General features: G+C 46.9%; 1 protein-coding gene across 5 annotated transcripts in view; it reads right to left on the bottom strand.

The window, feature by feature from the left end:
• The window catches only part of CBFA2T2 (CBFA2/RUNX1 partner transcriptional co-repressor 2), a 158141-nt gene extending 145879 nt beyond the window's left edge, over nucleotides 1–12262 (bottom strand). For 3 of the 5 annotated variants that reach the window (XM_063659132.1, XM_063659133.1, XM_063659136.1), the window contains exon 1: nucleotides 12016–12249. Coding sequence is in view for 2 of the 5 variants with exons in the window: in XM_054467474.2 (XP_054323449.1) it covers nucleotides 12016–12049 (34 nt within the window). In the remaining 3 variants the exon portion in view is untranslated. Of the gene's footprint in view, nucleotides 1–12015 lie in introns of all 5 variants that reach the window. The other 2 variants (XM_054467474.2, XM_054467476.2) reach the window with 2 other exon arrangements.
• Nucleotides 12263–12881: the final 619 nt, after the last annotated feature.

The following is a 12881-nucleotide window of genomic DNA, read 5'->3' as shown; positions in this document are numbered from 1 at the left end:
TATTAATATATATATAAAGATAAGAAAATGCTCTGCATAAGAATATTAATAAGCAAGGAAGGACTGACAGAAACAACAACAAAAATTAGCTGACGCTTGTCTATAATCCCAGCTAGTGCCACATAAGGTGGCTCGCGCCTGTGATCCCAGTACTTTCGGAGCTTGAGGTGGGAGAATAACTTGAGCCCAGGAGTTTGAGATCAGCCTGGGCAACAAAGTGAGACCTCATCTCTACAAAATAAAAAATTAAATAAAATGTTATAATTAGGCCAGGCACAGTGGCTCATGCCTGTAATCCCAGCACCTTGTGAGGCTGACGCAGGAGAATCACCTGAGGTCAGGAGATCCAGACCATCCAGGCCAACATGGTGAAACCCCGTCTCTACTAAAAATACAAAAATTAGCTGGGTGTGGTGGCATGTGCCTGTAATCCCAGGTACTCAGGAGGCTGCAGCAGGAGAATCACTTGAACCAGGGAGCTGGAGGTTGCAGTGAGCCGAGATCGCACCACTGCACTCCAGCCTGGTGACAAAGTGAGACTCCCTCTCAAAAAAAAAAAGGAAGGTTAAGAATATAGTTTCAACTACTTAGCCAGACCAACTTATCAAGGGAAAATTAATGGGGAGCTGAATTTAAGCAATAGGCTGGGGAATGCAGGAGCTAAAACCATCACCTCTCCTGGCACTTCTCCCTCACCATTCTGCATTTCCCTAATCTCAGCTACTTCTACCTTTAGTCCCAGACATAAAGTTAGTGTAGCTCTAGGGATATAAGGCCAAAATGAATAAATCTGTGTTGTTTAAATGTCTGTTCTCATGTGGCTTCGAAAAATTAAAAGCAGGCACGACCTCTGCATGGAGGTGGCTAAATTAACAAAGAAATAAGGGAAACATTTGTAAGAGGTCAAAATAGTGTATCAAGGGAGCTGTGCTATGCCTGATATTAACATTTCACTGGAGCTGCTACAGAGGTCACATATTTGTCACCATCAGCTAATTCGACTGAAAGGTCTAGCCAACTCCAAAGCTATAAATTCAGACAGAAAGATACCAAGCTCTGGGTTATTCTGAATTTATACTTTGATTTCTGCATTTAATTACAACACAAAATAGAAGGGTAAAATCAAATCTTAAAGAGCCACATTGCAAAGTAAAGCTTCATTGCATAGTCTATATACTATATTTGATGATCCATATTTGACAGCTCCTCATAGAGCCATGCAAAATTAGCATGGACATTTCTTGGGCTTTTGATGTTCACTGCCATCATCTGCTTCACTGCTAAGATCAGGAAACATATGGGATGAATTGTTAAAGACTGCTGAGAGTTTCTGTTGCCTTTTTATTTTTTTAATTCATCTCTAAGGCCAACTTAGGATACCCCTGAACAAGGTCTCATATAGCTATCTTTAAATCATACTCCAATTATTTGGACTTTTTTAAATTTTTTTATTTTTATTTATTTTTTTGAGACAGAGTCTTGCTCTGTCGCCCAGGCTGGAGTGTAGCGGCACGATCTTGGCTCACTACAACCTCTGCCTCCCAGGTTCAAGTGATTCTCCTACCTCAGCCTCCCAAGTAGCTGGGATTATAGGCATGCGCCACCATGGCTGACTAATTTTGTATTTTTATTAGAGACGGGGTTTCTCCATGTTGGTCAGGCTGGTCTCGAGCTCCCAACCTCAGCTGATCCACTAGCCTCAGCTTCCCAAAGTGCTTGAATTACAGACGTGAGCCACCGCGCCCGGCCTGGACTTTTTTTTTAAACAAGAAGAGTTGTTAGGGAAAGAAAGTTGAAGGAAGATTATGGGAAATCAATTATCTTCAGGAAGCTCTGGGCTCCTCTAGAACACATGTCTAAAAACCCCTAGTCTAGCAAAAAGAAGCCATGTGATAGAGGGTTAAAAAAAGTGGGTTTTTGGCTGGGCACGGTGGCTCATGCCTGTAATCCCAGCACTTTGGGAGGCAGAGGAGGGTAGATCACAAGTCAGGAGTTCAAGACCAGCCTGGCCAAGATGGTGAAACCCCATCTTTACTAAAAATACAAAAATTAGTCGGGTGTGGTGACGGGCGCCTGTAGTCCCAGTTGCTCGTGAGGCTGAGGCACAGAACTGCTTGAACCTCGGTGGTGGAGGTTGCAGAGAGTCAAGACCCCACTACTGCACTCAGCCTGAGCGACAGAGACTGTCTCAAAAAAAAAAAAAAAAAAAAAAAATTGGGTGTTTGGACATTCAATGTATAATGAATGAACTTGACACCAAGATTAAACTACTTAGGAAGAGTGAATCTACTACTTATTAACTGTGTGACCTTGGACAATTAAATTCTCTAACTCTTATTTCTTTTTCTCTTTTTTTTCAACTAGACTTAAAGTCATACTTGGTTGACATATCTGCTTATTGACTCATTTCAAAAGTTCAAGTTATGGTACCCCAACTCCTAAAATTTCAGATAGCCTCAAGGGGCCAGAGACAGAAACCAGAGCAAAAAGCTACTTAACCAGCCTTAATAAAATCCAGAAACAGGGTCTGTCACATGTACAAACACTAGCTCATGTTGCACATGTAAACTATTAGTACAGCATTATGAGATCCCCTCCTTGGTAATCTTACCAAAGCCTAAACAATAACCAGAGTGATTCTTCTTCATTAGCCTCCAAACTTTCAGGGATTTGAAGTAAATCTTTAAAAAAGAATGGTCACTTTCTATGAGATTCAAAACAATACTCTAAAACTAAGGAATGAGAACAAAATTGGCAGGTGAGAAACCTTACTTCCCCACCTCTTCCTATTTTCATTACCCCGAACTTAGTGAATTAACTCATCTTGATCCCAGGGCTGCACTCATTCATTAAGCACTATCATTTAAACCATTCTTCCTGCCTAAAAGTCTGGATTCACATAACCTATACAACATTTAACACTTGAGAACAAGCTTAAAGTCAATCTCTCTGCTTATTATTTTTTTTCTTTTTAGACGGAGTTTCACTCTTTCGCCTAGGCTGGAATGAACTGGCGTGATCTCAGCTCACTGCAACCTTCTGCCCCCTGGGTTCAAGCAATTCTCCTGCCTCAGCCTCCTGAGTAGCTGAGATGATAGGCACCCGCCACCACACCTGGCTAATTTTTGTATTTTTAGAAGAGACGGGGTTTTGCCATGTTGGCCAGGCTGGTCTCGAACTCCTGAGCTCAGGTGATCCGCCCGCCTTGGCCTCCCAAAGTGCTGGGGTTACAGGTGTGAGCCACTGTGCCTGGCCATTATTATTTTTATTATTTTGAGACAGGGTCTCTCTCTGTCACCCAGGCTGGAGTGCAGTGGCACTATCACTGCAGCTTCCAACACCTGGGCTCAAGCGATCCTCCTACCTCAGCCTTCCAAGTAACTGGGACTACAGCTGAGTGGCACCACCATCACGCCCAACCTATCTGCTGATTTTTTGATTCTGTATATAAGAAAACTAGGTCAGGCTGGGCGCGGTGGCTCACGCCTATAATCCCAGCACTTTGGGAGGCCGAGACGGGCGGATCACCTGAGGTCAGGAGTTCGAGACCAGCCTGGCCAACATGATGAAACCCCATCTCCACTAAAAATACAAAAATTAGCCAGGCATGGTGGCACATGCCTGTAAACCCAGCGACTTGGGAAGCTGAAGCAGGAGAATGGCTTGACCCTGGGAGGCAGAGGTTGCAGTGAGCCGAGACTGCGCCACTGCACTCCAGCCTGGGCAACAAAAGGGAAACTCCATCTCAAAACAAAAAAAGAAAGAAAGAAAGAAAATTAACTGGGCCAGGCACAGTGGCTCATGCCTGTAATGCCAGCACGTTGGGAGGCCAAGGCAGGTGGATCACTTGAGCTTAGGAGTTCTAGACCAGCCTGGGCAACATGAAGAAACCCTGTCTCTACCAAAAATACAAAAGTTGGTCTCATAACTTGGTTTCAAAATTAACAAACAAAAATTTTAAAAATACAGTAAGATAAAAAGAAAACTAACTGGTTCCAAACTAGGATAAACTTACTCAAAAGTCAAAGAAGGGCTGGACTCAATGGCTCACGTCTGCAATCCTAGCATTTTGGGAGTCCAAGGCAGGAGAATCATTGGAACCCAGTAATTAGAGACCAGCATGGGAAACATAGCAACATCCTGTCTCTATAAAAAAAAATAAAAATAAGCTGGATGTGGTGGCTCACGCCTGTAATCCCAGCACTTTGGGAGGCCAAGGCGGGCAGATCACGAGGTCAAGTGATTGAGACCAGCCTGGCCAACATGGTGAAACCCCATCTCTACTAAAAATACAAAAATTAGCTTGGCGTGGTGGTGTGCGCCTGTAGTCCCTGCTACTCGGGAGGCTGAGGCAGGAGAATCGCTGGAACCCAGGAGGCAGAGATTGTAGTGAGCCCAGATCACACTACTGCACTCCAGCCTAGTGACAGAGTGAGACCCCTTCTCAAAAAAAAAAAAAAAGTATACAAGCTTCAAACACAGTCATGGTCCCAGCAGGAAACATGGCATACTCCAGTAAGGTTAATTCAAGGAGGGTTTAACAATGGAACTAGAAAGAAATACGTGAGCAGGGTACAAAATAGGCACAAGGGATAGCTGTAATACCCTGCGACTAATGAAAGCATCTCTAGATCTCTAGGCCCAATGACCAAAGGGAACAAAAACTTTCCAAACCTACATGGAGGGTGTCACATAGAAAGGATCACATTCTTTTTTTTTTTTTTTTTTTGGAGACAGGGTTTCGCTCTTGTCACCCAGGCTGGAGTGCAATGGCATGATCTCTGCTCACCATAACCTCCGCCTCCCGGGTTCAAGCAATTCTCCTGCCTCAGCCTCCTGAGTAGCTGGAACTACAGACATGCATCACCATGCCCAGCTAATTTTGTATTTTTAGTAGAGACGTGGTTTCTCCATTTTGGTCAGGCTGGTCTCAAACTCCCGACCTCAGGTAATCTGCCTGCCTCAGCCTCCCAAAGTGCTGGGATTACAGGCATGAGCCACCGCACCCGGCCAAGAGGACCACATTTAGAGGAGAAGTGACCTTCAATCAAGGGACAGAATCAGCTAAGGGCAACACCCACGAGGCGGGAGTAGGAAAATAAATTTCATAACCTCAAAGGGGAAAGAAGCTCATTGATGTAGTCCATATAGGTAAGTCAGCTTCCCAGGGCACAGGATAGGGTGAAAAAGGATGGAAAGTAGACCTAGAAGAGCAAAAGGTACCTATTCAACGTCAGATGAGCCTTTCTGATGCACTTTCCGATCTCTTCTGTAATCCCAATGGATAAGTGCCAGATAAGGAAAGGGATACTGAAGATGATCATTCTCACCCCTTTTAAATAGTAATGCACAGGTCCTATCTACTACAAAACATTTGTAACCAAGTTTTTCACTAGTAAATATGGTCATTTACCATTCCACTTTTAACTGTTTAGACTTCCTTGAAGGTCCAATGATTATATACCTTTCTCGACACTAATGAACTTCCCACTTACCTTGCTAGGCAAAATAAAATTACAAAAATGCAAACATTGTCATAACCCTCAAGGAGTTTATAATTTAGAAGCTTATATTCTTAGATAACTAAGAAGGCAGAATGAGGTACGTGCCACACAGAGAAGGAAAGGGCTGTGGTGGTGTGAAAAGTTCTGGAACAGGCTTCTTTGCCATCTGGCCCCTGCCAGGAACAACTCCAGCCAGAATTCACTATTAACAAGGTATATAAGCTTCAATCAGGTTCCCTGTAGGTCCAGATCTGATGAACTACTCACCAACCCCTCAACTACCTTCAGCCAGTAGACTTCAGCCTTCCTTCTCCTGGGAAAAGCCTCCCTTCTCCTTTAAAGCCTGGTTTAATGTCACCCCTTTAGCTAGACCTTACCTGGACTCTCAAGGAATAATTAGTTATGCCTCCTCTGCCTTCCCAAAAGCCTTATGCTTAAAGCACTTAAAGCACTTTATCATTACCTGTTGACCTGTGCACCGCCCCTCCTAGACTGAGACCTTAAGTCAGATGGTACACCCTCAGCCACTAACCACCACCAGAACAGAATGTGTCAAGCATGGTTTTAAGTACTTTACATATATTAACATATGTTAACCATCATAATAAACCTGCAAATGCGGTGGAAATTTTATCTCCATTTTTCAGATGAGGAAAATGAACTGCACAAGAAGGTTAAGTAATGAGCCTAAAGTCTCAAAACTTGTTAGGATTGGTTCCCAGGATTTTAACCTCAGCACAACTCCAGAATTAAATTTCAAAAGTTTAGAATTTAAATCTTAACCATTACGTTTTATTTCTTTTCTTTTCTTTTTTTTTTTTTTTTTTGAGACAGAGTCTCGCTGTGTCGCCCAGGCTGGAGTGCAGTGGCACGATCTCAGCACACTGCAACCTCCGCAGTTTCTTTCAAGCAATTCTCCTGCCTCAGCCTCCCAAGTAGCTGGGACTACAGGAACCTGCCACCACACCCACCTGATATTTTTTGTATGTTTTTTAGTAGGGACAGGGTTTCACAATGTTGGCCAGGCTGGTCTTGAACTCCTGACCTCGTGATCCGCCCACCTCAGCCTCCCAAAGTGCTGGGATTACAGGGATAAGCCACTGTGCCCGGCCCTTTTTTTTTTTTTTTTTTTTTTTGAGATAGAGTTTCCCTCTTGTTGCCCAGGCTGGAGTGCAATGGTGGGATCTCAGCTCACGGCCACCTCTGCCTCCTGGCTTCAAGCAATTCTCCTGCCTCAGCTGGTACTACAGACCCCCGCCACCACAGCCAGCTTCTTTTTGTATTTTTAGTAGAGATGAGGTTTCACCATATTGGCCAGGCTGGTCTCAAAACTCCTGACCTCAGATGATCCGCCCACCTCGACCTTCCAAATGGTGGGATTACAGGCGTGAGCCACCATACCCAGCCACTACATTTTACTTCTACCGAATAAACTAGATTTTCATCAGAGCAATAGACCTAATGGATTGAGAAGGTACTACTACAAGATCAATGATCTCCACCCCAGGAGGTATTGTTAAAATTCACCACTGGGTGTGGAAAGAATGTTGGAACTGCTACTTCCATTTATTTTAGCTTATCCTTCTGTAAAATGTCTATTTTTGTATGTTATAAAACATACCTAGGACGGACATGGTGGCTCGTGCCTGTAATCCCAACACTTTGGGAGGCTGAGACGGGCGGATCACCTGAGGTCAGGAGTTTGAGACCAGCCTGACCAACATGGAGAAACCCCATCTCCACTAAAAATACAAAATTAGCTGGACGTGGTGGTGCATGCCTGTAATCCCAGCTACTTGGGAGGCTGAGGCAGGAGAATCGCTTGAACCTGGGAGGCAGAGGTTGTGGTGAGCCAAGATCACCATTGCACTCCAGCCTGGGCAACAAGAGCAAAACTCCATCTCAAAACAAAACAAAACAAAAAAATATACCTAATACAGTGGCCGGGCGCAGTGGCTCACGCCTGTAATCCCAGCACTTTGGGAGGCCGAGGCGGCCAGATCACGAAGTCAGGAGATCGAGACCATCCTGGCTAACACGGTGAAATCCCGTCTCTACTAAAAATACAAAAAATTAGCCAGGCGTGGCGGCGAGTGCCTGTAGTCCCAGCTACTCAGGAGGCTGAGGCAGGAGAATGGCGTGAACCCAGGAGGTGGAGCTTGCAGTGAGCCAAGATCGTGCCACTGCACTCCAGCCTGGGCAACAGAGCGAGACTCCGTCTCAAAAAAAAAAAAAAAAAAAAATATATATATATATATATATATATATATATGCGCCTAATACACAGTATAGTCACACTATAATTGTCATTTAAAACAAACATTCAGGCCGGGTGCAGTAGCTCACGCCTGCAATCCTAACATTTTGGGATACCAAGGCAGGTGGATCACTTTAGGTCAGGAGTTCGAGACCAGCCTGACCAACATGGTGAAACCCTATCACTACTGAAAACACAAAATTACCAGGGGTGGTGCCACACACCTGAAATCCCAGTACTTGGGAGGCTGAGGCAGGACAATCACTTGAATTCAGGAGATGGACGATGCAGTGAGCCGAGATGGCACCACTGCACTCCAGCTGGGGCAACAAGAGCAAAACTTCGTCTCAAAAAAATATATAAAAAAACAAAAAATAAAACATTCATGGAATGTGTGTGCATACTCAACCCTATTTACTGATGGAATGAACACTAAAAACATTTTAGGTGGCCAGGTATGGTGGCTCATGCCTCTACTCCCAGCACCGGGAAGCTGAGGCAGGAGGATCGCTTCAGCCCAGCAGTTCAAGACCAGCCTGAGCAACACAGTGAAACCCCATGTCCAGAAAACTTTTTTTTTTTTTTGAGACAGAGTCTCACTCTGTCACCCAGGCTGGAGTGCAGTGGCGCGGTCTCGGCTCACTGCAAACTCTGCCTCCCGGGTTCACACCATTCTCCTGCCTCAGCCTCCTGAGTAGCTGGGACTACAGGCGCCCGCCACCACGCCCAGCTAACTTTTTTGTATTTTTAGTAGAGACGGGGTTTCACCGTGTTAGCCAGGATGGTCTTGATCTCCTGACCTCGTGATCTGGCCGCCTCGGCCTCCCAAAGTGCTGGGATTACAGGCGTGAGCCAAAGCGCCCGGCCATCTACAAAACTTTTTAAACAATTAGCCAGACATGGCAATACATGCCTGTAGTCACAGCTACTAGGGAGGTTGAGGTGGGAGGCTAACTACAGCCCCAGAGATAAGAGGCTGCAGAAGCTATGCTCACTGGGCAACAGAGCAAGACCCCACCTCAATGGGGTCACAAACAAACAAACATGTGAGGCCACAGTTCTAGACTACTTCCCGAAGGATTCTGGCTCAGGGGTTGAAGCACCAATTTTAAGACTGAACTCCTATATTCTCTTTCCCAGCATGCCAGTTAAAAACTTCAATCAAGACCGGGTGCAATGACTCATGCCTGTAATCCCAGCATTTTGGGAGGCCGAGGCGGGCAGATCACCTGAGGTCAGGCGTTCGAGACCAGCCTGGCCAATGTAGTGAAACCCCATCTCTACTAAAAATACAAAAATTAGCCGGACGTGGTGGCACGCACCTGTTAATACCAGCTACTTGGGAAGCTGAGGCAGGAGAACTGCTTGAACCCAGGAGGCGGAGGTTGCAGTGAGCTGAGATCACGCCATTGCACTCCAGCCTGAGCAACAAGAGCGAAACTCCATCTCAAAAAAAAAAAAAAACAAAAAACACTTCAATCAAGGGTGGGTGCAGAGGCTCACACTTGTAATCCCAGAACTTTGGGAGGCTGAGGCAGGCAGATCACTTGAGGTCAGGAGCCTAGCCAAAACATGGTGAAACCCCATCTCTACAAAAAATACAAAAAAAAATTAGCCAGGCATGGTGGTGAGCACCTGTAATCCCAGCTCCTCAGGAGGTTGAGTACTACACCAAGTGCACTGTCTGGAAATGTAATTCAGAATTCTCTTAGAAACACAAAAAAAGGCCAGGCAAAGTGGCTCATGACTTTAATCCCAGCAATTTGGATGGCTGAGGAAGGAGGATTACTCAAACCCAGGACTTCCAGACTAGCATGGGCAACAAAGCAAGACCCCATCTCTATAAAAAATAAAAAAATTAGCTGGGTGTGGTGGCGCCCGCAGTCCCAGCTACTCAAGAGGCTGAGGCAGGAGAATCGCTTGAACCCAGGAGGTTTAGGCTGCTGTGGGCCATGATGACGCCACTGCACTCCAGCCTAGGTGAGAGAGAGAGACTGTCTCAAAAAAAGGAAAAAAGGAAACAAAAATGTAGTTACATAACAGACGCAAAAGTTGTACTTTTGGGCATATTTTAAACTAAATACTACACAAAAGAAATTTGGATACAATCTTTTTTTTTTAAGTGAAAGCAAGTTTATTATGGAAGTAAAGAAACAAAGGAAATCTACTTCAAAGGCAGAAGAGCCCCCCAATTTTTTCAAATAAAAAGTCCTTTCTGGCCAGGCTCAGTGACTCACGCTTGTAATCCCAGCACTTTGGGAGGCTGAGGTGGGTGAATTACCTGAGGTCAGGGGTTCGAGACCAGCCTAACCAATATGGTGAAACCCTGTCTCTACTAAAAATATAAAAATTAAGGCCGGGCACGGTGGCTCATGCCTCTAATCCCAGCACTTTGAGAGGCTGAGGCAGATGGATCACCTGAGGTCAGGAGTTCGCGACCAGCCTGGCCAACATAGTAAAACCGTCTCTACTAAAAATGCAAAAAATTAGTCAGGTGTGGTGGCAGGCGCCTGTAATGCCAGCTACTCTGGAGGCTGAGGCAGGAGAATCGCTTGAACCTGGGGCGGGGGGGAGGTTGCAGTGAGCCGAGATTGTACTATTGCACTCCAGCCTGGGCAACAAGAACAAAACTCCGTCTCAAAAAAATAAATAAATAAAATAAAATAAAAAAATTGGCCGAGCGTCGTGGCATACGCCTGTAGTCCCAGCTACTCGGGAGGCTGAGACAGGAGAACAGCTTGAACCCAAGAGGCAGAGGTTGCAGTGAGCCAAGATCACACCCCTGCACTCCAATCTGGGCGACAGAGCAAGATTCCGTCTTAAAAAAAAAAAAAAAAGAGTCTTTCATTTTACAGAGATGCTGTACCTTTGCAAGCCTAAAAGAGTTAATCACTATCTGCCTCTTTAGTTGGAAATTTCATGAGGAATGGATCAAACCATCAAAAGCAGTAACTGCAAGCTGGGTGTTATCTACTTTTTCTATTTTCAATCCAACATTTAATGGGTGCAAAAAAAAAGAAGCGTAAAGCCTCCCTTTCACGTGTTTAAGGACATCAGCTCTGAGACTAGTACTCAGAGTACCTTCTGTTACTCAGTTTCACCCTCTGCAAAATGGGCATCCTCAAATAATGTCTTACTTAGGATGTCACCAAGATTAAACAATTAAAAAAACATGCAAAACCTGTTTATCTGTTTCCTCATTCACTATGTCTCTCTCTCTCCTAACTAAACTCAAAACCCCAGTTCGGTCTATCTTGTTTATTGTTGTATTCCCAGGGCCTGGAGTGGTATTTTTAAACTTACTATATGATTTAATAAATATTAAGTGAATAGAATGCAAAATGTCTGGTGCTCAAAAAAATGTTGGCTATTATAATTACAATAATGAAAAACAATTAAAATTTTATTGTTCTTATTCAGAGAAGCCACCCTTCCCCCAAGGATCTCACACATCAAGGAGGAACACTAGATAAATGCTGGAATGGCTAAATGGAAGTAAGAATAACAATTAGATCATGAAGCAGGATCAACAGACAATAAAACAAAATCTTAAATACACGGCTAGAGCCTAATTTCGGACTTTTCCGAGTGCGGTGCACACTGGATCGGATTAATAAAGGACGATTACAATAATGACAGTTTTCACAATTGTGTGTGTGCCAGGGTCGGTGTCAAGCGTTTTACTGGCCTCACGAAACCCAAGAATCCTGGGGGAGGGAGGGAACCCGCTCCACATCCCCATTTTGCAGATGGGGGAACTGAGGCACCGGGAGAGCCAAGGTCACTACCTAAATGGGGAAGCCTGGAATGTGAACCTAGGTAGCCAACTCCTGAGCCTGCGCTCAAACAGGCCCTCCGAGGGGCCATTCTCATCTCTTCCAACCCTCAACATCGGGCGGGTGTAGTATTTCCCCAGGAGCCGGACTTCGTGGCCCCAGCGCCGGGAGAACAAAATGATTCTCGCCCACCGGCAAGTCCCATGGACGCCGACCCGGCCTAAGCTCCGAGGCCGCGGGCCCCACAATTTCCCTCACACCGTGAGCCCCGAGCTCTTCGGGCGGCGCAGGAAGCGACGGGGTGGCCTCAGGAGCCCGGGAAGGCCCGCCCCGCTGCGTGACCTTGGATCCACCGCCCCGCTTCGGGCCTCAGTTTCCACTCCCGGCCTCGCGCCCGGGGCACTCGGAATCACCGCGCCTGTGGAGCCGCAGGCCCTCACACGCCCCCCTCGGCCACCCGCATTCACGCCCCACTTACGCTGGAAGGCGGCCGCTCCAGGGACGCCTACCATCGCCGAGCGCCGCCGCCGCGCGCCGCCCGCCTCTACCCGCGACACGGGGCCCTCGCAGGCGCCGCCCGCCTCGACCCGCGGCCCGGGTCCTTCGCAGGCGTCGCCGCGAGATCTGCAGCCGCCGAGCTAACCAGACACCACCACCGCTGCTGCTGCTGCTGCTGTCGCCGTCGCCGTCGCCGCCGCCGCCGCCGTTAGGCCGCGCGCCGCCCCGCCCCCGGCTGGCCCCGCCCCTCCCCGCCCGCCGGGCACGCCCCCGCCGCGCGCTCTCGCCGCCAGGCCAACGCACGCGGAAGCCCGGCCCCAAGACCAGCTCCCATTAAGCACCGCCCCCTAACCTGACCCGCCCCTTCCGCGGGAACCGACCGCCGAATCCTGGCGCAGCCTGCTTCTCAGACCTGCCCCCTCGGCGTCACGCGCGCCGGTCACGCGCACGGCCCACTTTCTAGCTCCAGGCTTCCCGGTGTAGCCAGGGCAGTGGCCCAGGCTCGGGGGCGGAGTCCTAGGGGGAGGGATTACAATGAGTGGCAACGTCTCACCTGAGTTCTCCAGGTACAGGCCTGATGGCTTTTGCGCATGCCTTTGAGCGAGTCCCCTCGATCAAAGTGTTTTTGGACTGAAGTATTCTAAATGCCTAAAATTTCATCATCGTAATATTAATAACTGTCGGCCGGGCGTGGTGGCCCACGCTTGTAATCCTAGTACTTTGGGAGGCCAAAGGAGAGTCACTTGAACTCAGGAGTTTGAGACTAGCGTCTCTATTAAAAATAAAAATAAAAAATAGGCCGGGCACGGTGGCTCAGGCCTATAATTCTAACACTTTGTGAGGCCG

The sequence above is a fragment of the Pongo pygmaeus genome, chromosome 21 (assembly GCF_028885625.2).
Source record: "Pongo pygmaeus isolate AG05252 chromosome 21, NHGRI_mPonPyg2-v2.0_pri, whole genome shotgun sequence".
NCBI classification, from domain to species: domain Eukaryota; kingdom Metazoa; phylum Chordata; class Mammalia; order Primates; family Hominidae; genus Pongo; species Pongo pygmaeus.
The sequence above is the reverse complement of the archived record's forward strand: the minus strand, read 5'-3'. Positions and strand labels throughout refer to the sequence as shown.